Source organism: Eulemur rufifrons, chromosome 20 (assembly GCF_041146395.1).
Source record: "Eulemur rufifrons isolate Redbay chromosome 20, OSU_ERuf_1, whole genome shotgun sequence".
Taxonomy (NCBI): Eukaryota; Metazoa; Chordata; class Mammalia; order Primates; family Lemuridae; genus Eulemur; species Eulemur rufifrons.
The window spans coordinates 26,841,210-26,867,372 of NC_091002.1; the positions used below are offsets into that span (position 1 = coordinate 26,841,210).

Sequence of the window (26,163 nt, forward strand, 5' to 3'; positions counted from 1 at the left end):
TTACAATTATGTAAATTGAGGAAAACTCATAATGCAGATTTAACGTTTTTTATTTGTATGAGTCATAATTTTACTTTCTAAAAAAGGTTATCCTTTAACAAGGTAGTTAAACTAAATTTAGTATATTCATTTGATACAACTCTTAAAAGAGTTATAAAGACCATATAGGAACATGGACAAATACTGATAAAACATTAATTGGGAGGAAGAAAGCAGAAATGCAAAATATGTACTATGCTGTGATTAAGGCTAAAAAGTAAATGCTTAGGGTAAGAACTAGATGGCAAGGAGAAAAAAACTGAGGTTAAATTTGTTAAGGTCGTAGGATCCTGGATAGATTTATTTAAAAATTCTGAGTCATTAATCTGTTTTGTTGATGTATTAAGAATAAGAAAGATGGGCCTCTTGGGGCTAAAATCAAGATATGGACAGGGCTGTGCGCCTTTCAGGGGTCCCAAGGGAAAAACCGTTTCCTTGCCTTTTCCACCTTCGAGAGGTCACCAGCATTCCTTGGCTTGTAGTCCCTTCCTGTCTTCAAAGCCAGTAGCACAGCATCCTTCAATCTCTTTCCATCCTCACAGCTCCTGACTCTTGTGTGGATCCACCCAGGCAAACCAAGATAATCTCACCATCTCAAGAGTCCTTAATCAAATCTGCCAAGTCCCTTTTGCCACAGAAGGTGACACTTTCACAGGTCCCGGGGTTAGGATGTAGGCCTCTTTTGAGTGCCCCCCACTCCCAATCCAGAGGATTTCTCTGAACTTCAAGTTCAGTGAGAATAGCTTCCCTACGCACCTAAGTGAAGGCACACCACCAACTGCTGAGTGCCAAAGGACACACTGTAGGGTTCCATGTAAATTAACCTACAACAGGCAGCTCTATGGTAGGAAAATAACTGTTGACTCTAGGTGGGAGGGATCGACTAGGAAAGGGTATAATGAAATTTTCTAGCATGATGGTGATTTTCTGTATCTTGATAGGGGAACAAAAGTGCAAAGAAATACTGCACTCTAGTTCTAGTTAATATGCATTGGGGGAACTGTAGTGATGTCTGCCATTTGCTCTGAAATGTGACAAACGATGGATTGATGGAGGAGTGGACAGATACATGGTGAGTAGGTACAGTCACATGTTTATGACAGAATCTAGGTGGTGAGTGTGCAGGTGTTCACTGTAACAATTTTTTTACTTTGATGATTTTTATGCAAGAATTTTTGTGGAAATAATCTTCCCCTTGTAATTTTTCATCAGTTTGCTCGTAGCACATCTCCAGGTGGACTATGACTCACTCTTGAGAGTGGGTTGTATCTTCTTTGGAATTCAAGAAACCAGCACAGGGCTCTACCCAGAACACGCATTTAATGAACATCTGAGGACGGGGGAGGGGGTGCTCCCTGACTGTCCCAGCCTGACCTCGGGGCAGTCCCTCTGATGCAAACCTACAGCCTCTTATGCTCCTCGCTTCCCTGTCTCCCACCCCCCATCCCAGAGTGGCCAGCGAGGATGTTGATTGCGGCAGTTCTGCCAAGACACAACCTCGCACGCTACATCCCCACCGCCACCCCCCGCGCCAAGTAGCAGGGGAGACGCTTGGAATAACCACCCTGACACGGAGCTGAGAAAAGCCAGCATAAAGCACTTTTATTGCAATAATAAAACTTGAAACTCATATGTGGTGCTGGGGGGGAGGAAGGGGCAGCAACAATTTCTCTCACCAAATCACTACACAGGACAGCAAAGGGGTGAGAAGGAGCTGCGGGAGGAAAGTCAGGAAACTTCGAGATCAGCAGAGGGAGCCAAGCATCAAAAAACAGGAGATGCTGAAGCTGCGATGACCAGCATCATTTTCTTAAGAGAACATTCAAGGATTTGTCATGATGGCTGGGCTTTCATTGGGTGTTAAGTCTACAAACAGCACCTTCAATTTAAACTTTCAATTAAAGTTCTTAAATTTTAGGAAGTGGTGGAGCTTGGAAAGTTATGAGATTACAAAATTCCTGAAAGTCCATTAGAAAAACGACAGGATGGAAAAAAAAAAAAAAAAACTAAATCAGGCCACGAAGAAGGCTTCAGAGGTCCCTGCTGGCCCAGGGACAGATACCTGTAGTGTCCAACGTCGCAGTGAAAATGACCTGCTTTCAAAAGGCAGAGGGTTTAAGGGGACGGGTGAGGTGGGGCTGGGGGAGGCAAAGGCTCTCCCCCTCCCCACTTCAGTTTTGGGTAGGGCTTTTAATTTAACCCAAGGACATCTCTCAACTTGGAGAATAATTCAGCCCTCAACAGCGCCTCAAATCTGCTATGGCTTTGCAGCGCAGCAGCAAGAATGTTTAATATATAATAGATAAAAATTTCATCCAAAAAATAAAATAAAATAGATTCTTGCAAACCCCCCCCACAAAAAAAAAAGAAAAACACCAATTCCTATTCTAAAGTTAACCCATAACTTGTGCTGTTAATACTTGACCATATACTTAATTGGAAACCTAGGTCCAAAAGACTGAAACTGAATCTTCACCCCAAAATGAAAACAAAATAAAATGAGTAACTTGAGGTTTATGGCATATAGTTTAGGTAAACACACATACAAGGAGAAAGGGGAAGGGGCAATGGAGGTGTCGGAAGCAAAGCTGAGTGACAGAACACATTCAGTCGGGGTGGATGTTTATACAGAGTGTAGTGGAACACCAGGAAAAGCTCCGTATGGATTCGTGTGCACACGTCCGGAGGCGCCAGATCCCTCCATGGCCGATCTGTTGAGGACAAAATCTGTGAGTTCCAATAACTCTGTTCTTTGTATGCAGTGGGGGACAGCCACAATGCCACCTGCCATGCCAAGTCCCTTCCCAACAGCTGAGAGGTCTTACTGAGACCAAGCCAGTTCCAGCTGGAGAGAACCAGATGGGTTGGGCTGGGTGCCCAGGTAAGCAAGCTTCTTCCTGCTTAAATTGATCTGTTTTTTTTTCCCTGTTTGTTTTTAACCTAAAGTTAAGTTTACCTTGCTGAGGACAGCAGGAGGGCTGTCCACCCAGGCTGACAATACAGTTCCCTATTATTGCTGGGTCTCCAACTTGGCTACATATAGGAATCACCTGGCAGCTTTAAAAAAAAATCTTAATGCCCGGGTCCTGTTCCCCATGATTGTGATTATTAATTTAGGGTGTGGCCTGGGCATCAGGAGATTCTTAAAAACTTCCCTGGTGACTCTCATGTAGAGTCCAGACAGAGAGCTACAGCCCTAAATTAGTATTCAACTTGGAAAATGTCTCCAGTATTTGTTCATTCACTAAACTTACAACTTTCTGGGTTTGTTTTGCCCTTGCAGGAAGCTCTGAGATGCTCTTTGGCAGGGGGTGGGGAGGGCCAGGCAGGGTGACCTGTAGCCCTCCATCCCTCTCTCCCTTCCTTACCCTCCCTCTACCCCACCAGGTTTACAGAAAGCTTGCTCAAGGATCCCTCAAGTACATCTATGTTCAAATGACTCAGCTCTCAAAGGACAGGAAAGGGAGTGTGGACCACACGTGGACCTGGGGGCAGACAGAGGCTCTGCGAAGTGTCAGTAATTCCTCCCAGTAGGAACGACAAGCGAAGAAGCCAGAGTCATCAAACCTGAGCAGGCCTGCACTACCTAGGTATGTGTGGCTCAAGCCACTGAGGGAGAAGATAGCTAAAAATAAAAAAGCCCCTCCACTTAAAGAAGTCCATGACAGGACAAGGTTACAAGTAGCTCTGACGGCCAGCACACATGGCTGGCAGCCATTTGTTGCAGTTTCAAACACAAGTGTTCCCACCCACCCTGTGGCAGGAAGGGAGTGAGTGTAAAGGTCTGGGGCCAACTGGAAAGGAGATGACCGCATTCACGTGTTTAGTGATTCCAACACCCACATGAAAAGCTATGTGCCATTAGGATGCTGAGTTTGGTCTCCTAAGAAATGAGGGTAGAAGAGGGGAAATGGACTCTGGTCCTAGTTTGCCACTGCCTGGATGTGACCCGGAGTGAGGTCCTTCTCACTGGCCCTCAGTTTCCTCATGTGTTGCACAGTAAGGCTGACTCCGGGTCCCTAAGGTCCCTTCCGAGGACTGTGTGATCTAACAGCATCCCTTACACCTCCTAAGCACCCTTGGCGTCATCACTCTGCTTCCTCCAGCGAAGTGCCCTGGGCTTACTGCCCGAGGCAGGAGGACAAGGCGGTAACACCTCCCTCCTATCATCTAACAGGCACTGACCACAAACGGCATGGATGAGAGAGCGGCACAAGCGAGGATGTTTTTCTTACTAGCTTCTAGAAACACAGGGTAGAGCCAAGTCATTTTGCAAATTTGTCTTATTTCTAAAGAACTAAAATGTGGGCACTAAAAATTGGGCCTATGCTTCTGTAGTCCCAACTCAGTTTTAGTTTATGAGCTGGACATAAACACCTCATTTCAACAGCTCCCATCCCGGTGAGTGCGAGAGCGTGCACATGCCCCCCTTCCTTAGGGCGACCATCACTGACAGGCTACCCAGCACAGGAGGAATACAGGGGGAAAGGGGCCCTGCAGCACTTTCTGTTCTCTGCTACCCATCGAACGCCGGGGAACGGAGGTCGTTCCGGCTCTTCAGCATCAGGTTTCCTTACCCAAGAACAGGGAGCTGAGGGAGGAGGCCATTCTTGTCATTCAAGTTTCAGAAGCTCCACGTCAAAGATGAGAGTAGCATGTGGTGGGATGATGCCTGGGTGCCCAGTAGCGCCATACGCGTAGTCTGGAGATATAGTCAGTTTGGCTCTCTGACCCACACTCATCTGTTTAAAGAAAAAGGAAAAACGACTTAGCTGAACACCCCCCCAAAGTGTCTTTATAAGAAGCGGAGCCGTTTACCTGGGTATTCCTTGGCCAGGATGCTGCTAAGACATCCCAGCGACTTTGCAGCTGCCCGGGCAGGACCTAGAGGGGTGTAGGCAAGTCTCCATGATCCCTGCACCTCACTCCGAGGGGCCCAGTGTGGTTAAAAACCTCCCTTGACTCCCAATGGGTCAGGCCCTCAGCCTTTCTACCCAGGTCTTAATGACCGACGCTTGGCAAGTACTGCTCCGGCAGCGTCACCAATGAGTCCTCCAGTGGTCTGTCACTCAGAGGATCTGTTAAATGACACCTATGCTCTTCCTGACTGAAACTTTGCTATAACAGAAAATATACACGGAAAGTAACATTTGGGGTAGTCTATTTTTCTATACTTTCTATATTTATACTCTTATATAGGAAAACTTCAAGAATATGATTTTCTGGAGGTACAACAGCATGTGCAGTATGCTTCCACTTGTGAAAATATTTATATGTTTGTACCCACTGTATAAATAGAAGACATCTTTGGAAGGACACCAATAATACCCGCGTTTGGCTATGAGAACAGCGTGGATAGTGAGGATAAATTTTCCCTTTAAAAAATATACTTGTGTGTATTTTTTCAGTTTCTAATCAAATACACAAATAAGTGTAAATATCTATGTTCTGAACAGTGAGCACGTTCTCTGCTGTATTCCATTCTTTTACCTATCTCTATTTTTAATCTCCACGTGTGCATTCCTGGTTCTCTGACTACAGGGGAAGTGGCAGGAGGTGCTAAGTGTCCGACTCGGCTCAGAATCCTCGCTTTCCACAGCTGCTCTCAGCATCTGGGACATGCTGGACCACAGTGGTAAGGACAGGTAAAAGCGTAAGGCTTTATCTAATAAACAACAGTCATACCCTTTGACTCAGCAATTCTACTTTTAGAATATTCTGCCAAATGTCCATCACAAGGAGTGGTTTCATAGGCATATCTACAACATGGATTACTCATTAGAAAGAATATAGTGACTTTAAATGTACTCACATGAAAAGATGTCCAAGATAAATTGTTAGATGAAAAAAGAAGCTGTCAAAATAGTACTTGTGGCAGGATAAATATGTAAAACCAAAACAACACAATGAAAGGAAAAGGGGCACAAGACAACCCCCTTTCTTTCTGCTTAGCTCACTTGCTAAAAAATATCCTGTGGAGGAGAGTTTAGAAGATGTTCTACGTAGGTGTCAAACCTTACAAGTGATAGGACTGTGACGGACCCCAAAGCACTGGTTCAAGGAGGAGTTGGGCATCTCCCCAGTACTGTCAGGCCTTGCCAAGCCTGGGATGTGAAGAAGGGGATAATACTATCTCCATGGCAGCTACAGCACTTAGACCATACAATAAGGCTATTGTCCCAATGCTCGACCAGTCACTGGTATGGACAATGGCTGGCCCAGGAGATGCAGGATGGGCTACAGACCCAGAGCCGGCCAGACTGGGAAGACAGAGGCAAAAAGGTAGAGTTAGCAAGGCTTCCCAAGGGAAGTAAACCACAAAGATCCTCTTCCTCACACTGCAACCCTGCCCTGCAGGAACAGAAACCCAGATACCTGGGAGTGGGAAGGCTTAAAGTTTCTGAAAGTTAAGCCATTTATTTGGAAATAAATCAGTGATATTTTACAGAACTGGAGCAATGTGTATTCTGGAAAAGAGTGAGACAGATCAGTCTTTTCTTCTTGGTCAAATTTCCAGTTCTCCTTGGTGAGAGGGAAAGAGACCAATTACCTATCTTGCAGAGCCTAATTATACAGGCCCCCTGGGTCTCAGGCCACTGTAAACATCCCTTTACCTGGTTAGAGCCAAGAAAAAAATTCCTGGGCTTGATGGAAGAACAGAATCCAACTGAAATTTGGCAACCCTGGGTCCCCTATCATCTGGGAATTTTTGTAGAGTTGGCAGAACAAAGCTGTTTCCAAAAATGGGGAAGGAAGAGGTGAGGAAACAGACTCAAGACAAACAAAATGACTTTCTCCACCAGTAGGATCTCTCAGAAGTGGTCTGACACAACACGGTAAATAATAAGACAAGCATAAATGAAAACTACACTGAGATATCATTTTTCACTCATACTGTCCCAAAGCCAAAAGTTTAACAACACATTGGGCTGCTGGGCTGGAAGGAGGCAGCCCCTTCATGGCCTGCTGGTGGCAGCTCAAAGAGTACAATCCCTATAGACGGCAACTTGGCAAGATCTGTCAAATACAGTCCATATAGCCTCTGAGCCACTCACCCCACTTTGGAGAATGTCCCCCGGCACCATGAACGCACATGTAACAGCGTCCACGTAAGACAGTCACTGACTGCAGCACTGTTTGTAATAGCAAAATACTGGAAATGGCCACCAATCGGGCACTGGTCAGATAAATTACAGCACATTCTCCTAAAGGAATACTAAGCAGCGGCAAGAAAGCTTTCTCCTCTTTTAAGTACTAGTATGGGAAGTGTGAAGATAGATTAAAAGTACCCAACAATATGTGTGTGTGAAGTATGTTTCTGTATGTGCTTAAACTCTACGATACATTCACAATCATTCATAACCGGAGTTACTTGTGGGGCTACTGGGCAGATGGGGGTGGGAGGAGAGGAAGACTTTTCACTTACACCTTTTTTTGATCTTTGAGCCATAGGAATGTGCTACCTATAAAATAATTTAAAAGGCAGATATCAGGAAACAAAACAACTGAGAGCATACCTGGGCAACCCCTTCTTCCCAGCCTCGGATCACCTCCTGCTTGCCTAGCATAAACTTAAAGGGCTTGTTTCTGTCCCGGGAGGAATCAAATTTCTTTCCATCTTCAAGCATCCCTGTAAAAAAGGGCAGTTGAAACATGAGCAACAAGGAGTAATGACACGAGGCAAGTCAGAAGCCAGCAGCGGAGTACCCACCACAGACACCAGTGTTAACGGGGCAGGCAGGGTGTTGGAGGCCAGGAAGGAACCGCAGTGCCTACAGGGTTTCCTATCTCCTCACAGGGCCTCTAAGGAGTGGGGCAGTCCCTCCAGCCCAAGCTGGTGGATGTTCCTCCCTGACTCCAAGCAGTTAAGCGGACCACAGAAGGACCTCGCCTACCAGAGGTGGGCGGCAGTCTACCTTGTTCTGGAGATGTGGCGTATAAACTCCCTCCTGCCATGACTTCCCAGCACCCTGCGCACTTCCTCCCCAATAAGGATACCTATGGTCTCACAGGGCAACTGAAAGAGCAGTGCAAGAAGCAATATTCCTTCCCCAATTCCCTCATCACATTTTACATACAGTGTGTTGAGACACTTCTCTTCCACTGTTCAGAGGAAATCCCCCTCCTCCATTTGCCACCCCATGATCCCCTCTGTGGGTCACTGAACATGAGCCACGCACGTTGCTGCTCTGGGTGACTGGGTGTCACCCACAGGAAAGAACCCGCTTGGCACTGCGGGCTGTGGTAAGGGGAAGCTGTAGGGCAAGTTTGCACCAGCGTTCCGGTGCTGACTGTCTTGTACAACACAGAAACCGGACACAGACTTGGGCCCTTGCAGATCGGCTCTCAAGTTGTCATATCCTAATCTTTCTGGGAAAAGTAAAAACTGACCTGGGCTGAACTAGAGAAAAGACAGAACTTGTGCAGCATTCACCCCACTTATTTTATCCAGTGGTGCCCCAGCCCTCTGCAGCTCATTTTTGCACAGTTAACTCTTTCTAACAGAGATGGCTGAGGAGAACAGGAATGGTAAGGAGCAGGGCTGATGGCTGCCCCCAGAGAACTCATTCAGTACACCCAGCGACTGCTAGGGACCCTCGCTGTTGGCAGTGCTTCCACTCTGAGTCAGGGACCGGCACACAAACTCATCCAATCCTCTCCACAGCACTGTCCCTGTCTCATAGACGAAGAAATTGAGGCAAAGAGAAGTGAAATAACTTGCCGAAATAGTACGGCTAGACTATAAATCCAAATACCATGGCTCATTCTAATATATCAGTTTCCTAGAAGCCAGATAAGCCACAGTGACCCCTTCCAGTAAAAGGGGAACTCCAGAGATGGAGATCTCAGAGGGTAAGTGCCACGAGAAAAGAGAAACACACATCTGTGACAGACACCTGCAACTTCCTTTTCAAAAAACACCATCAGCATTGGTTTTTCTGGAAGCTGGTGCCAGTCAATTGTGATAGCTGACACCGAGTTCCTGAAAACTCTCAAACTAGGATCCCAGACTGGAAGGAGACAGCCAGTTGTTGACTTATAGTTGACTGAAAACTGATTTTATTGGAGACAAGGGTGGACACCCACCATGGTTCTAAGCATCACTCAGAAGACCCATCAAAACATACAATTCTGTTGTAAATATGCATGTGTATGTGTTTAGGAAAAAAGGGAAATACCAACAATATCCCAACCTAAAAGACGACGTCAACACTTGTAAGTAGGAAGGGGAAGCAGAGATGAATTGAAAGCGTTATCACAGCCACCAGACTATGTGGACTTAGCAAAATAGGAAATGGGGGTGGGGGATAGGGTGGGTGTTGCTCCCCTCCAGAGCAGGGGGGGAGACGGATGTCCTGGGGCAGAATGGGCACTGACACTGCCTGGAGCCAAGGACTAAGAGGGAGACAGGACGGTGGGGACCCACCCCTGCTCCAAGTCAGCTCAGAAGCAGGAACTGGCACCCCAGAACTGGTGAGTCAGGGTACACATTCAGCTTACTCCTTTACCAAAACACAAGCACCACCCCATAAAAGAAATGACAAGTGGCAGGGCTTGAACAGCTTTCTATAAATGAGTAACCGGGAGCCACAGGTCTCCAGGCTCCAGAGTACCGCACTGGACACACTGCCTGTGGCCCATTTCAAGGTCTACTTCGTACAATGAGCCCAACCCAACCGAACTCAGAGTTAAGAGTCAGAATAGGCAATAAACAGCAATGATCTCAGAATCCTTTCTGTGGCCAAGCAGGGAGCCTTTCCATTCACCCTTGTTGAGAATGCTCGTAGCAGAAATAAGGAAACCAACTCCAAAGCCCAGTAATCCACCCAAGGTCAGAGCCATTGAGTGGTAGGGCCTGGCTAGAAAAGGCTTTATTTTTACTTAGTGCAGTGGGGACTGGGAACCACGAAGGAGACTGAAACCAGAAATAGCCTCTTCCTGGTCTGCACTCTTTTGAGTAGACCTAAAGTTGGGGGCCCAGGGCTTCCCGAGCAGCCACGGTGAACAAGCACTCTAGGAAGGGCCAAGGATGGGAGGGTGGTCCCTGGCCTGAGCCGTGTCTGCGAAGGGTGGCTGGACAAAACCTACAGAGAAAAACATGCCCACAGGCCCACCCGGAACTAAGGCTGTGGCACCATCCAGAACCAGCACTCACCCTCCTTTCTAATTAAACATCAGCTTTCCAGGAGCAACAACAGGCTGGCCCAGCAGAAGAACTAGAATCAATCTAAGCCTTTCCCCTATGTCAGGGTTGGTGCAGGGTGGGCACATGGGTCAGTTTGGGCACTAAAACCTACATCTTTTCGGCACTACTTCACCTGCTGTGAAGTCTATTGGTGTCTGCCAGGAAAGTCCTGCCTCACTAGTAAAAAGAAAAAAGCACTCAGGAAGAAAGCGTCTGCCCTCCCTTCCTGCTGAATACTATCTTGTGAGGATGTGATGTCTGGAGCCATGGCAATCACCCTGTGCCTATGAGAAGGTCAGGAGTACCAGACGGCAGTCATTCCAGTGCTCTGAACCAGCCCCAAACCACCTCCCTCAAGACTTAAGTTCTGAGGTTAAAAGTGTGCTCTGAAGACAAAATCATGAAGACAGTAAGCAGATCGGTGGTTTCCAGGAGTTAGGGGCAGAGGGCAGGATGAATAGATGGAACACAGGGAAATTTTAGGACAGTGAAAATACTCTTTATGATACTGTAATGGTGGACACATGCCGTCATACATTTGTCCAAACCCACAGATGTACGGCACCAAGAGTGAACCCTAAGGTAAACTACGGACACTGGGTGATTGTGATGTGTCAGTGTAGGTTCATCACTTTCAACAAATACACCATTCTAGTGGGGGATATTGATAATGAGGGAGGCTACGCACGTGTGCGGACCAGGGGACATTATGAGAAATCTTGGTACCTTCCTCTCAATTTTGCTGAGAATCTAAAACTGCTCTAAAAATAATAACGTCTAAATTTTTCAAAAAGTCTACTTTGCCTTAAGTTGGGTTTTCAGTTACTTGCAGCTGAATACAACCTAACTGGCAAGAGGTAAACCTTTGTTTGGCATTTGGTTAGCACACCCCAGTGTGGTGCTGCCATGAAAGGAGCAACGGAGAAATGAAACTCAGCCACCGCCAAGACCACAGAGAGCTATCACTGATCTGTAACAACCAGACCAGTGTTTTATGTCCGGACCCAGTACACACATCTGCATTTTGTACATAAACAAAATTTTTATGTAATAGTTACTACATGGAATATACTTCTCATGCTTAAAAAGAATGCTGGCCGGGCATGGTGGTTCACACCTGTAATCCTGATGTTTTGGGAGGCTTGCTCAAGGCCAGGAGCTCTAGACCATCATGGGCTACACAGTGATATATCATCTCTACAAAAAACATTTTTTCAAAAATCATCTGAGTATAGTGGTATACACCTGTAGTCATAGCTACTTCAGAGACTAAGGCAGGAAGACAGTTTGAGCCCAGGGGTTTGAGGTTACAGTAAGCTATGATCGTGCCATTGTACTCTAGCCTGGGTGACAAAGCAAGACCTTGTCTCTAAAAAAAAAAAAAAAAGAAAAGAAAAAGAAATTGCTGATTGTAACCTACTCAGTTTATCTCATGATACCCTAATGGGTTATAATCCATAGTTTAAAACATACAGTATACCTGTAAAACAATTATCCTATTTCTTGGCAATCTGAACATGGCCCTGATCTGGGCAAAATCATATTTAGATTGCTATGAAAAACCACAGGGTAACTGAGACAGACTCCCTATACTTTCTTTTTATTCCAGATCAAAAACAATGCCAAGCAACCTCCAGATATTACATGCATCAATACTGCTTTGCCTGAGGTGAGATGCTTCAATTATCTGACTGGTACCAGGCCAGGAACACGAGGTAGAACACAGCATCTACCTGCTGCTGAGCCAGCCTGGAGATGCAGATGCTCTTCAGTGCAATGGTGGGTCTGTGAGGACGTCTGTCTAACCCCAGCTCTCTTAAGCCTATCTGGGACACTGAGGGGGCAAAGCCTCTGCCTATCAGCTCAAGAAACCATAAAAGCCAGGAAGCAGGATTTCTCAGCAAAGGAGCTTTTTAAGCAGGGTCTTTCCTTTGGGATCCTTATTTTCCTATGCTATTTTGGATGATCTCCTATCCCAAGAAAAGGGACAGGAGCCCTGCTCTCGAACTTCAGACCACAGTCACCCTCTGTCAATCTCATCTACTTCCTCAGAAGGAGAAACCTTCACAGGGAAGGGTAGGGTGGTGGTGGTAGGGTTCCTTAGGCCTGAGAGAATTTCCCATAATCTAAGTCCAAAAGCTAAACAATAATCCCCAGAGATGAGCAGGGTGGCACGTGACTAAGCAGGTATCACACAACTCGCACAAGCTGTAGGACAAGGAGATGCTAGAAGAAGGGCTTCCTGAGTAGGAAGGAACAGACCCCCTTATCTATGGCTGTAGTTGTCAGTTGGGGGAGATGACGGAAGAAGGGAAGCAGTGTCTGCTAAGCAGGAATGAGTGTGCTCATTTTCTGGAGTGGGAATTATGCTGGTTAATGTTGAATGCAGAACGTAAGAGAATCTGTGATGTCAAAACGGGTAGTGAAGACTTTCATTTTTGGCTAAGATGAAGACAGGGATCAGATTTGTTCCTGAAACAACCGCAACCAACCAACCAAACCTTACAACCCAGAAAACACCAAAAAACCCCCAGACAAAATAGCTAAAACAATGGTTTTTAAGACACTAGGCATCTGTAATGAAGGACAACAATCCCCAAGACATGGGAAACAAGATGAGCCCTACAATTGCTCCAGCTTACATCCTTGTGAGTTTCCAGGGAGAGGGAACTGGAATGGACCTCAAGGAAGGTAGAGTCCAGAGGACAGAGTACCAGGCAGGAGAGAGCTGTGTAGGGGGAGATTCCCCAGAGATTTGCAAAGGGTCCTCCTCGAGTATTTAGTAGAGTACTTATCAGTGCACGTGTTTGAGGAAACTATTCAAGGCCAGGAAAAGAATCATACAAAATGTTTAGAGTAACCGTGACCAGTGCTCACCCAGGGCTGGATTAGTGCCTGTTCCCACTAGTCAGACAGGAGAAGAAGCTCATGGTTCACAAGGTACTAGGGAGAATACTCAGGAAGATCTTGCCTCTGTAGCAGGAAATAATCAGTCCTAAATTGAGCATTGCTCCACACCTACCTAACGAATCACAAAAGCAAGACCCACAAGGATCATACCGTTTCCAAGTCACTTAAATGATTCTCAGCACAAAGCTCAAGAAGATTTATAGGCATATAGGAATTTATAAAAGATAAAATTCACAATGTCTGGCAACGAAAGATTACCAGGCATGGAAAGAGGAAGAAAAACATGACCCACAATGAGGAGACTTATCAATCATTGAAAACAACCCAGCATCGACACAAATATGTTAGAATTAGTAGAGACAGACAGTAGAACTCAAAACTTTCAGAGATGAAAACTACAATGTATAAGATGAAAAATACTATGGGCTGGAACAACTGGACAGCCACACATAAAAAAGTAAAAACTTGGATCCACACGTCACATCATTATCAAACATCAACTTAAAATGGATCCTAGACCTAACTGTAAATGCTAAACCTATCAAACTTCTAGAAGAAAACAGAGGAAAGAAATCTTTGTGACCCTGGGGTAAGCAAAGATTTCTTCAATATGAAGTCAAAAAATACTAACCATAAAAAAATAAATTGAACTTTGTCAAAATTAAAAATGTCTCTACTTTAAAAAGCACTGTTAAGAGAATGAAAAGACAAGCCAAACAGTGGGAGAAAATTTTATAAAGCATATATCTGATAAAGGACTTATATCCAGAACATATAATGAACTATTAAAACTCAATAAGAAAAAAAAAACCAATAAAAAAAGGGCAAAAGATTGGAACAGACATTTCACTGAAAAAGATATGGATGGCAAGTACACACAGGAAAAGATGCTCAACATTCTTAGTCATTGTAACAATGGAAATTAAAACCACTAGGAGATATGTCTATTACTACTAATTGGAATGAGTAAAACCAAAAAGACTGACTACATACCAACCCAAACATCCATCAACCCGGTAAATGGGTAAATAAGTATATCTGAGGCTGAGTGCGGTGGCTCACGCCTGTAACCACAGCACTTTGGGAGGCTGAGGTGGGAGGACTGATTAAGACCAGGAGTTTGAGACCAGCCTGGGCAACATTGTGAGACCCCGTCTCTACCTGCGCATGTAGTCCCAGCTACTCAGGAGGCTGAGGTGAGAGGACTGAGCCCAGGAGTTCGAGGCAGCAGTGCGCCATAATCCTAAGTGAAGAATCTCAGGAATGGAAAAACAATATCGCACGTTCTCACTTACGAGTGGGAACTTAACAATGGGTATACACAGACATACAGAGTGCAATAACAGACATCAGAGACTCCAAAAGGTGGGAGGGTAGGAGGGATGAAAAGTTACCTATTGGGTACAATGTACAGTATTTGGATGATAGATACACTAAACGCCTAGATTTCACCACTATGCAATATATCCATGTAACAAAACTGCACTTGTACCCCCTAAATCTATAAAAAATTTTTTAAAAATGTAGGCAGTGGCATTTACTGAAATCCTGCATATGTTTAGCTCCTACACTCACCCTGGCAATGAATGAAAAGTGCTTCCTCTGTTTGGAGAAGGAGCAGGTAAAGCAGGCAGCAAGTCAAGTCTCAGCAGTTGCTCCGATTTTAACTCTGGTGATCACTGTGCCAAGAGCTGGAACCCTTGAACAGCGAAACCACCTGCCAAGTTACTGCCGTAATTTCCTAGAGAAAGCATGCCCTGCTGACAGAAGGCAACTGAGGTCACAGTTCTGACAGTCTTTAAGCTCTGAAGGTCACTCAGAATTAGGCATCACCAACATTGCCTTCTATTTGCAGAACTGACCAATTTCATTTCTGACCATACACAAATCTGTACCTCGTGCCCAAGAAACTGCCTGGAATAGCTCTGTATTCTTGATTTCAAGTAGCAAGTCTTGGCTCTCCTGACTGAATGCAGCCCGAGCTCACAGTTCTGGCCTGAGTTCCGTGTCCTGGTGGCATTCAGCTCAACCCTTGGCACTCAAGGTGCTGGCGCTCATGAGCACTCTTGGATTTGCTTTACTTGTGTGATTTTTAAGAACCAGAAGAACAAGCATGAGGCTTTCACAGTTAGACCTTCTTCCCTATATGGAAACAACAGTCTGAGGGGTAATCTCAGAATGGTAGTCTTTACTTTCAGCACCTTTAAGTTACTAATCAGTGAGAAAAAGGTGACAATTTGGAGGTCTCCAGTTAAAAGCACAAGACCATGGACCGAAAGCTATGACTGCATGTAGAGGCTGTTGATGTCACTTTTGCCTGGGTCTCCTCCCAAACTGAAATCCTTGGAGGGGGAGCAGGAGGGTTTAAAAAAAAACAAGAGGGGTGTGAGAAAGAGTCTCAAGTCTGTCTCCCCCACCGCAGCCTGCCCTTTCCTGCTGCTTATCTGAGAGTGTTCTTGTTCAGAAGAAATCTGCAGAGGGAGACTCGGCCAGCAGCTGCTGGACAGACAGTACCGCCGGAGTGTGTTCCTGGTGCATCGCCTAAGCCAGAGCAGTGGTTAAGACCCAAGACCAGGGCTTAGAGATTCACAGAGACCACTAGGTTATTATTTCACTAATAACCCAACAGAAACGGAGTCACTTCCGGTGCACTCAGCTTTGTGGAAGGCAGAGTCCCCCATATACCTTCTCCTGGGTAAGGAAAGAGGACTAAAGAAGGCCTCTTAAAAGACTTACGGCTTGAGCACTTGGGAGTGAAAGCTCATGACTCACAATGTAGTTTGCAGTTGCACATGAATCTTTGCGGGTGGTTTTCATAGGCAGCATTTTAGAGGGACTAAAATATGGAAAGTTTTAAGACTGAAAAAAAAAAAAGCCTAAACAAATCAAACCATGACAAAATAAGAGAATATCCTAGGCCCTAGAACTTCAAAACAAAATGATGTTCTTGCCATTTTACAGTTGAGAGAGGGAGAAAGGATTTCTACTTTTTAACACACAGGTGAGTTTCTTAAGTACAAAAAGTACAATGGTTGAATGGATGAAGGGACTGGGAGCCAATGTTTTCCTGCAGATTTGCATTTCAAGGCACTTAGAACATTCCCAGATGAGTTTATGGCCCAGGTTTCCCTTCCCTCTTCTGCTTTTTAGATACAGAAGTTCTCTTAACCACCTTTTGCTTAACTGCCTTGCCAGAGACTCTTGTAAAACCCAGAGCCAGCAAACTCAGCATGCTGAAGAAAGCTCCCTCATGCCTGTCTCTAGCTCAGCCTCACTCCTTTGTTCCTATATGAATTTTATGCTTATCAAGAGAGGTGGTCAGCTGTGTTTGTCCCCAAACCCATTTATGGCAGCTGTCCTTACAGTATACAGATAATTAAATAGCATGTAAATTAATAAGATGAGTGTGAACACAGAGAGTGGTCTTAGGTGACCGCTTAGAAAGACTCAAAGGCAGTCACTGAAGTATTGCCAGGGAATAATTGTATGAAGGTAAGACACTGTACACTTGGAGAAAGAAATCTTAAAAATCTGGAAAGGTTTAGTATTTAAATGGTCTCACAACAGTCCTTGCTCCACTTTAAAAAAAGTCAAAATTAGTTTTTGTAAGAACTATGATGGGAAACTCCACCAGCAGAGCTGTACTCAAAGAAAAAGACACAGCCCTTTAGCAAATAATTTATGTCTGAGTTTGAAATGTTTAAGGAAGCTGTGTCACTTTTATGATTAACATATCAACTACCCACTTGTCCCAAACATGATGGGTGAAAAGAGATTCTACACTTAGGTAAGTAAAGCAATTAATCGAAAGCTTACATGTTTATCGCATTTCTGGGCCTCTATGGCTGCATCCCAGTGCAACCTTCCTGAATTGGGGCTCTGAGAACCCCTCTGAGCAGTGTAATCAGAAGTCTAGTGCCTACCAAGAGGGAACTAGCCCTCCCCTCATCATTTTCCCTATATCATAAACTCAGTGTAAGCGCATTTCCCACATGTAGTACGGAAATATTTCTAACCTTGGCTAAATCCCTTTAGATTCCACGACCGTGTCTTTTTCAAAGGCAGGGCCCATGATAGGAAGAACACACAGGATCCCAGCAACAGTGAAAGGAGCACAGACCAGAATGCACGCCCATGTGTCCATGTCCATCTTCCATTTTAATCACAGCATAAATAAGAGGACTACCACGCTATGTCACGTGAGAATGGGGAGGAGGAAATACCATTTAACAATGGTCACTCAAACAGTCACTGAATACCTACTCTATGCCAAGCACTGAAGGGGACACCCTGGAGACCACCACTAGTGTATGGTTTTAGCCTCCTGGAGCCTGCGGTCTGTTGGAGAAAGCGTAGAGGTAACCATACATGGTCTGACTGTGACGAGGGCTAAGTGATAAGGAAACCCCCCCATCTATTACTTGGTGCATCAGCCACCTGAGACCCCCACCCCTCACGGAAGACCTGCATCAACATAATACTAACCTATTACCTGACACATCAACTAACCTATTACCTGGCTCGTTAGCCACCTGAGACCCCACCCCTTGGACCACCCCAACTTAATAAAAGTGGGAAAAATCGGGTAGACGGGGCTCAGAATTTGGTGGCGAGACCCCTCTGAGCCTGCCGGTGAATAAACTTTGATTCTCTGACTCTCCGTGTGCCAGACTGTGTGCCACTCGGTTTGTCCTCGGGACCCCCCGCTGTAACACTTGCTGTAACACAAGAAGCAAATGGATGGGCACCTCGTTGGGGAATTAGAGGCGTGTGTGAAGAACCACTTTAGCCAAGGGTCGGGGGAAACCCACGGAGGGGATGTCATTTAAGCTGTGCTACAAGGACTAGGAAAGAGCCTGCCATGTGGTAGGGAAGGGGGGCAATATGGTGGTACCTAAGCAGAGGGGCACAGACCTTCATGTGAGGGAAGGCTTGGTGTATTCGAGGATGCAGGCCAGGTGGCCTGAGCTCCTGGGAGAAGCACAGTAAACGAAAGGAGAGAAGAGACAGCAGGATCTTGTAACTGGTAATTGCCGCACTCCCCTCCCCGCTCTCCTTCTCCCACTTTTTGCATTGCTAGAATTTACCTCGTCAAAATTGAAGGGAACCAGGGAAAGGAATGCAGGGACTTGGTTAAGCTCTTCAGTAACATAAGCACCTCGCGAAGGAAAAATAGAAATAAAAATAAATAAACCACTGTAAGCACCAAAGGGAGAACATGTCTGTTATTCATGATAATCCTGGCCTTTTCTATGGGAAACAGCAGGTGACAATATTTTTAGAGAAAATTCCAAGGCAGACAATTGGTTCCCAGTTCACAGATACAATAAACCCATTAATACTTCATAAAAATAAGTTTTAACAACTAAAAATGGTCAAGTTAAAAAGTCTATGGGTAAATTTTATGGTATGTGTATTATATTTGATAAAGCTGATTTTAAAAAGTCTAGGAGACCTGCTGACAGGAACCAGAGCTCTTTGGAGAGATGGCTGTGGCATACCAGGACCAGAGCAGTGAAACCACGACACAGATGAAGGAATAGTGGTAGCGTGTCAAAAAAGTACTGGAGCCAGCCTGAAGGGGCTCCTACTCGCCAAATTTAGTATAAAAAATAGTGAGTATCATTGATTTTAAGGCCCTAAAATTTGAGCCCATAGCATTCTAAAAACAAAGAGGGGGGAAAAGTCACTTGCCACCACTGAGGCTGGCAACACCCCATTGGTTAACACTGATTCCTCCTTTTAAAAATTGGTCATTAAAGGGAAAGAATTAGCTTTACCTTATCTTATAGAAGAATAGCAGCCAATAAATGTAGAAGGAATGAAAGAATTTTATAAATCACCACTTTGTCCATGCCAATGAAAAATGTCTTCAGGTGAGAATTATCAGTTGGTGTAAATACCACCACAGAAAGGCTGATGAGGAGCATCTAAGCACTCCACAGACCACTGCTGATTGCAAAGGGAAAAATGTACCTTTACAAAAAAGATCAAATTTGGCACCCTAACTAGTGATGTCCCCCATGTGTGCCAAGGATGAAACAGTCACACTAAAATGTTTAACCAGAACCTATTCAGACATTTAAAACTGCACGTCCAGTACGTCTAGTTTACAGGAAATCAAGGCAGGGGAACAAGTTAAACAATACCATGAGAAAACAATGAGACAGATGTGGAGCATTTGCAAGATAACTCGCCTGCTCTCTTCGAGAAAGCAGCGCTGATACCAAAAAAAGTGTGAGGACTCTTCCCAGTTGAAGACTACAGACATTAACATCTAACTGCAAAGAGTGACGCTCAGTGGAACTGTGGCTTTATAAAAAAGCAATACGAAACACGGTGGAGACAACTGGGGTAGTTTCATTAAGCATTTGCCTCACAGCAGGTTACTCCCATCTTACGGAGGGCACGGAAGCCGGGAAACACGGGACAATCTGCTCGAGCTCTCACAGCCTGTTACATGGCAGAGGCAAGATCTGAGGCGAAGGACCCACTTCCTCTTTGGGGATCACCGTCCACCGGGCACCACTTCTGCCCACGGTCTGGGCTGGCACACTACATACCCGGGATACAACCAGGGTCCTGTTTTTGCCCTTGCCCCCAGGAGCCCACTGTCCACTCAGTAGCCAGAAGGGCGGGGGTCCTGTTAAAAGCCAAGTCAGCTAATGGCTCCCACCTGACTCAGAGAAAAAGCCAATGTTCTGATAACCACCTACCGGGCTGTCTACCCATCCGCTCCTCTCCTGCCACATGCTGCCACGAAATCCACTCCAGCCACGTCGGTCTCCTTGTTGTTCCGCTAACACACAGAGCATGCTCCAGGTCCCAGGCTCGGGCACCAGCTCTTCCCTCTGCCTCGAATACTCTTCCTCTAGAGAGCCACACAGCTTCCGCTGCAACTTCCTGGGTGAATGCTAAACCGTCACTTCACCAGAGGCCTTTTCTAATCTGCCTCAGTCAAAGCAGCAAACTCCCCTTCCCATCACTCACCCTGCTTTCATCTCTCCACAGCGCCTCTTCCTGCCTGCGAGCCACACGCTCATGCTATTAGTCTCCTCACCATGAGCGAAGCCCACCAGATCGGGTCCCTGTTTACCTCATTGGCCATGTCCCCAGTGCCTGGCTTGCCGCTGTTGCTCAATAAACGTCTGCTGTAGGAAGTGAAAGGGTCCTGTTGCAGCCCTGCCCGAACAGTCACAGCCCGGAGACAGCCTGGAGACAGCACACGTCAGGGAAAGCCATCTGAGGTACCTCTGCTGAGGAGGAGCCTTTCTCCAGACAGCAAATCATACACAGTATGATTTGGGGCAGGTGGGATAAAGCAGAGCGGAGAGCGGGCACGGGGGCTAAGGAACAGCACGAGGCTTGAGGGGGGCTGCAGCAAAGTGGCCACACCTGCCATGGGAGCCTCAGCGGCCCTCCAAGACACCTCCTGAGGAGAGGAGACTGAGGGACTCCCTCCAAGACACCTCCTGAGGAGAGGAGACTGAGGGACTCCTGGTTTTTCTCAGTCAGAAGCCAGGAGGCTTCGGATGACTTAAACCCAATCCCAAGGACACAAGGTCCAGCTACTTTTTTAAGAAGATAAAAAGAATTCCTTCAATCCACTTGGGGTTGCTCTCACAAAGGGAGGCATGTGGCTTGCTGATGTGAGTAAAAGGGACATAAAGCTAGCTGTGTGCCAAGACAAGCTCAACAGTAAAGATGACGAAGCTACTGGAGGTGGGGGCGGGGGTGTGAGAATCCACTCCATCTCATGGCACTCATCTGGCGGGTCCTTTCCAGCTCCTCCCTCCCACCTCAATGCCTGTCACGCTAGGAGATGCTGAGCTGGTGCCAGTAAAGTTTTTCATTTTCCCTTCTGGTACCACAGGCCTTTTTTTTGAGGCCCTGCTCATGCTGTGCTCTGTCACAAGGTCATGGAAGGTACCAGAGGGAGCCTTGAGAGTGGCGTCAAGGCAACTACTGGCAGCCACTAGTGGCATTTACAAGATCCATGTGGTAAAGGTCAGTCTGTGCTGTGCACACCTCTGGCAGCTGAAAGGGGATTCTGGCCACCTTACTTCTGCCCCTTTCTTTGCACCTGCTCCCAAATCGGCAGTGGAGCACACCTGGCCAGAGCTGACTGGATCAACAGCGTTCACCTGACTCTAATCATCTCCTCCTCCTCAGGAACTATAATCAGAATCACACAGCCAAGCCATCTGAGCCAGACACTCAAAAGGAGACAGAGAAGCTGAGCATGGGGAGGGGGCTGGGGTGAGCATGCAGGGCACTTCCACCACCTACCTGCTGGGAGAAACAGAAACACACACACCTGTAACAGGAGACTGCTAGAGCAGCAAGGTAGAGAAAAACAGATGAGAACTAGGGGCAACAAGAGAACTTCTTTTCCCTTCTTGGGGCCGAGTGGGCTTCTACCTTTGAAGACCCTCAGATCTTTATAACCCTGCTTTCTGATCATGTTCCCTCAAGATGGATTCTGTTCCCAATGACTTAAAAGCCTTAACTGCTACCGATGAGATCTCACAGCGCCTACCCACTCCTCTCACGCCCCCACAGGTCTCAAACAGGTTCTTCCTGGAGGCTGGTGGCAAAGACCCACGGAACAAAGCCGCCAGCCCGCCAGAGAACAGTCTACTCTGTGAGCATGAGACAGGGCTGGCTTCTCACTAAGGCGTCTTTGTAAGGCTTATCAAAATGAAATAAAAAAGAAAGCTTTTGTCCTGCTGCATGCCAGGGTCCTGCTGCTGTGCTGGGAACATGTGGGTGGGTGCCACCCGCAAGGAAAACACAGACTTGAAGAGGCACTGGGAACCCTGATGGTGTTCTGGGTCCCACGACCATCTGCTCTCTTAGGAAAAAGCTCCAGACATACTGTGTGGGGACATTTCACCAAGAGGCACAGTGAAGTGTGGCTCTGCCTACATGCTGGTGTCCAGTCCTGTCGGCACACCAGAACACGGGCAAGCCAAGGATGAGGGGCAGACATGGGAGCGAGACAGATATAGCCAAGCACCCTGGGGTCCTAGTGCGGCTACTTTCAAACCAGGGTGCGGAGAGGACGCAGCAAAAGGCACCTCGTCACCTCTGAAGTCCCAGTCTCTGCCCCAGGTGGCCGTGGGAATTGAATAAACTGCCCACTCACCCTAGCACTATAAATAAAAGGCAATGGTTAATCTTCTCATCACACTGATCAAAAACGACCAAACTGATGCGCTTTCATTCACTAGACCTCCTGGGCTCAGGTGTTGACTGTGGCCTACCAGGGCAGCTATTGAAAACATCAAAAGCACTTTCCAGCTTCTTTCACAAACATGAGACTGTTCCCTACAAAGATTAGGTTCAGTATCTCCTATTTTGGCAGCCTTTACAAGGTTCTAGTCCTTAAATTCTTCCACCTCCTGCCCCCATTTCTGCCCACAGAGCAGGGCCAGAGAAATAAAAGGGCATGGGAGGGAGATGTTAGCTGCCTTTCCCCCCTCCCCACTGAAAGTCACTGTCCTCAACAGAGGGCTCCCCCCATGAACTGGAAAGAGAAGGGTAGAGCTTCTCCCTAAGCAGCTTGGTCAGAACTGCCCACAACCTACTACCCAGCAGGAGGAGGGCCAGGAGGAAGGGGAGGAGGGGCGGGGGGGGGGGGGGGAGAGGAAGAGAGAAGTGGGAGGGAGATGGGGAGGAGGAAAGGAGGAGGAAAGGGGGTGGGAGGGAGAAGAAGAAACAGAGGAAGGAGGAGGACGACCAGAGGAAAGGGTGTGAAGGGGGAGAAAGGGGAAGGAGTAGGGGGGGGAAATTATTCATATCAACAACCATGGCTACACCAATCACTCCCCTCCTCCTGGAGCTAAAAGCCCATGGGACCGAGCTGGCGGAGCCATGGGGGCTCCACCAACTCAGTGCCCCCATCCCACCATACAACCCAGGAGGACCTTGTAAGAGCAAGGAATAAAGGACCGTCCCAAGGCTTACAAGACTCTGATGTTTGAATTCTGGCTGCGGGGAGGGAGGTCTAAAATTTCCTTTGGCTTCCATTATCACTGTGTATCACCCTCAATGAACCTCCAGTTTCCACATCTCTAAAATGGGGATGAGAAAAATCTCTACTGCTAGAAGGGTTGGGGGACTAAATTACACGTGCAGCTTTCGGCCACTCTGGGCCATCATCACTGCCACTGAGGCTTGGATTTGTAAATGGCTAAAAAGAAAAAAAAAAAAAAAAGGAGAAGGACAGTGCAGCTCTACTTCCTCCAACGCCAGGTAGAGCCAAAGCAATGACTTAGGAAGTGGGAGGTTTCCACATTCGCGGGAGAGGGACGAATTCCGAGTTCCCCGGAGGAAGCGGCGGCAGCTCTGCAGACTCAGAATTACCTCGCCCTTCTTATCTCCACTGAAGGGAGGGCCGGAAGCGGGGGTAGGGTGTCAACCCCGGCACAGAAATGTACAAATCCTGCCTAATGGTCCCTGGCCAAGGGTCTACTCATTTCTGCGCGCGTGACCTTGGGCAAGTGACTTCGCCTCGCCAAGCCTCAGTTTCCTCCTCTGTGCAGTGGGCATAATGGCAGCATCTAAGGCACAGAATTGCTTTTGACGTGCTAGATAATGCCCAGCCCGCAGCCAACTTTCACTACCGCCGGCTCAGACAGCTCCGGGTTCGGCAGGCCCAAGGCTGCCCCCTCCGGGGCGCAGCCACCGCCCAGGCCTTAGCCTCGGGCCACGCGGGCCTCGCCGCCGCCACGCCCCAGGCCCCGGGCTCCCAGGCCGCGGCGCAGCCGCACGCGGGCCGGGGACCGCGGCCCGGCCCCCCACCCCGCAGGCCCGCCCGGGGACTCACCGGTGTAGTGCACCACGCAGGTCTGGCCGCGCTTCGGGAAGGTGCGCCCTGAGAAGACAGACAGACGGGCACAGTGAGCGGATGCGCGCGGCGGCGGAGGCACTGCGGGCCGGCCCGCGCCGCTACTCACCGTCTCCTGGGGAGATGGTCTCCACCTGCACTCCCATGGCGGCAGCGGACACTGGGCGGGCGGCGCGACCGGCGGCGTGGACCGACAGGGACTTCACGGCGGCTCCGCTGCTCTGCCTCGTCCCTCCGCGCGTCGCCTGCGCACGCGCGCGCCCCCGCACGCCCCGCCCTGCGTGCGCGCCCCACACGGCGCGCACGTCCCGGAAGCGCCTGCCGCCGGCAGGAGGACCGGAAGTCCGGAAGTCCAGGCTTCCGGATGCCGGTGCGTTTGCGAACCGTCCTGCTTCCTCTTCCCTGCCTTCCTCTGTGCTCTCAACCTGGCAAGCATCTCCTTAAAGAAATAGGAGTAACCATAGGGGGTCCGCCAGTTACTGACGCGGTGACTACGATCAGGTTCACACTTCTAAGCAGTGTTACTCATCCTGTGTAGAAAAATGTCTTGAGAAGTCAGCGCACACGTGGTGCCATGTTAATGTTCAGCGACATGGCTCAAAGTTGTGATCTCTGCTTTTCCTCATTGGAGGAGTCAGTATTTACACTGCCCCGCATGAAGCCTGTCCTCTCTTGTCTGAGTTTATTCATTCGCCGGTAGCTTGCTTACATGTATTCTTATTGAGCATGGGAAAGTTGGTGGTTGGAATTGGGTCATTCTTGTCATACTAAGCACTCAGGGCACATAGTACATATTCCCAGAACTAAATTTTCCACCAACTCAGCTGCTAAAACAGCCTGCTGTAACCCTAAGATCAGTTTTACCAAGTAGCTTCTGGAAGGACCCACCATGACCCTAAAACTAGCTTTACCTACCCCTGTCACTCACCAATCAGAGCTTGCCAGCCCTCCCAAAACTTTACTAGTGCCAATGAGTTTTCTTTCAAAATAATACTTAACATTTCTCTTTCTAATGAAACTCCTAACCTCTTTGTTTTTCAGACATACCAAAGACCACCTTGTCTGTGTGTATGCTCTGAATTGCAATTCTTGCTTCCCAAAATAAAACATTAAATTTAGAGATTCACCTCTATATTTTATTTTGGCTTCAACAAGTATCTATTATATGCCATGTACTGTGCTAGGCCCTAGGGATACAGCAGTGACGGAGACATTCAGTCCCTGACCTCACAGAACTTACAGTCTGGTGTGGGAGAGACAACCAAATAATTTTGTTACACTAAAAAAATAAATCATATAAATGTAAAGTTTCAAATCTATAAGTACTATGAGGGAGTGATACATGGTGTCATGCTATGAGGGACATATAATAGAGATGCCTGGCTTAGCCTGGAATGTGGTGAAATATTTCCCTGTGTTAGGTTTAGCCAAGTTCAGCAGGCAGTGACCAGCTAAATATGGGTTGGGATAGAGGGAGGCAGAAGGAATGGTACATGGAGGGGCACTGTGACCCAAGAGAATGTTGTGACACGGGCTAGGATGTAGGGAGGCAGATATGAATCCGGCTCTTGTCTCCCTGCCTGTGTTCCGGGACTGTTTTAAACATGACCCCAAAACACTCTTTGTTCCCTTCCATAGAACCTTGGTGAGCTTGTGACAAAATTTCTTTGGCAATTTTTATATTAGGTAGGATACAGGCTGTAATAGAAACAAAAATGACTGTGGCTGAAATTAGACAGAATTTGCTATCTCTCTCGTTTAACGGTCCAGAGGCAGATGGTTCAGTGCAGGTAGGACTTCACAGGCTGTCCAGGGACCCATGCTTCTTGTACTTGTGCCTCTCCATTCCATGGAGTTCTACCCTCATGAGCATGGTCCAAGATGGCTGTCCAAGATGTTTCCATGCCAGCCAGTAGGAAGGGGGAAAGAAGAAATGTGAGGGCACATCACCTTTCCTTTAAGGGCATGACTGAGAGGTTGCACACATCTCTTCCCCTCATACTTCACGTTGATGACAACTTAGTTATATGGTTACGTTTGGCTGCATAGGGGGCTGGGAGATACGGCCTTCATTCTGGGTGGACCTATGCCCAACTAAAAATCAGGGGTTCTATGTCCATAGTAGGGAAGAATGGGTATTGAAAGACAAAATTAAAAGGGGAGTTGTCAGGACACT

At 47.2% G+C, this 26,163-nt stretch overlaps 1 protein-coding gene across 1 annotated transcript; it reads right to left on the reverse strand.

Annotated features, from left to right (window-relative positions):
• Positions 1-1,616: 1,616 nt before the first annotated feature.
• On the reverse strand, positions 1,617-24,237 carry FKBP1A (FKBP prolyl isomerase 1A). The gene is made up of 5 exons (XM_069496606.1): positions 24,097-24,237; positions 23,967-24,014; positions 7,557-7,669; positions 4,617-4,781; positions 1,617-2,750 (listed from the first exon to the last, which is right to left on the reverse strand). Exons 1-4 carry the CDS (start codon positions 24,131-24,133, stop codon positions 4,653-4,655), a joined length of 327 nt encoding a protein of 108 aa, XP_069352707.1. The 5' UTR covers positions 24,134-24,237; the 3' UTR covers positions 1,617-2,750; positions 4,617-4,652.
• Positions 24,238-26,163: the final 1,926 nt, after the last annotated feature.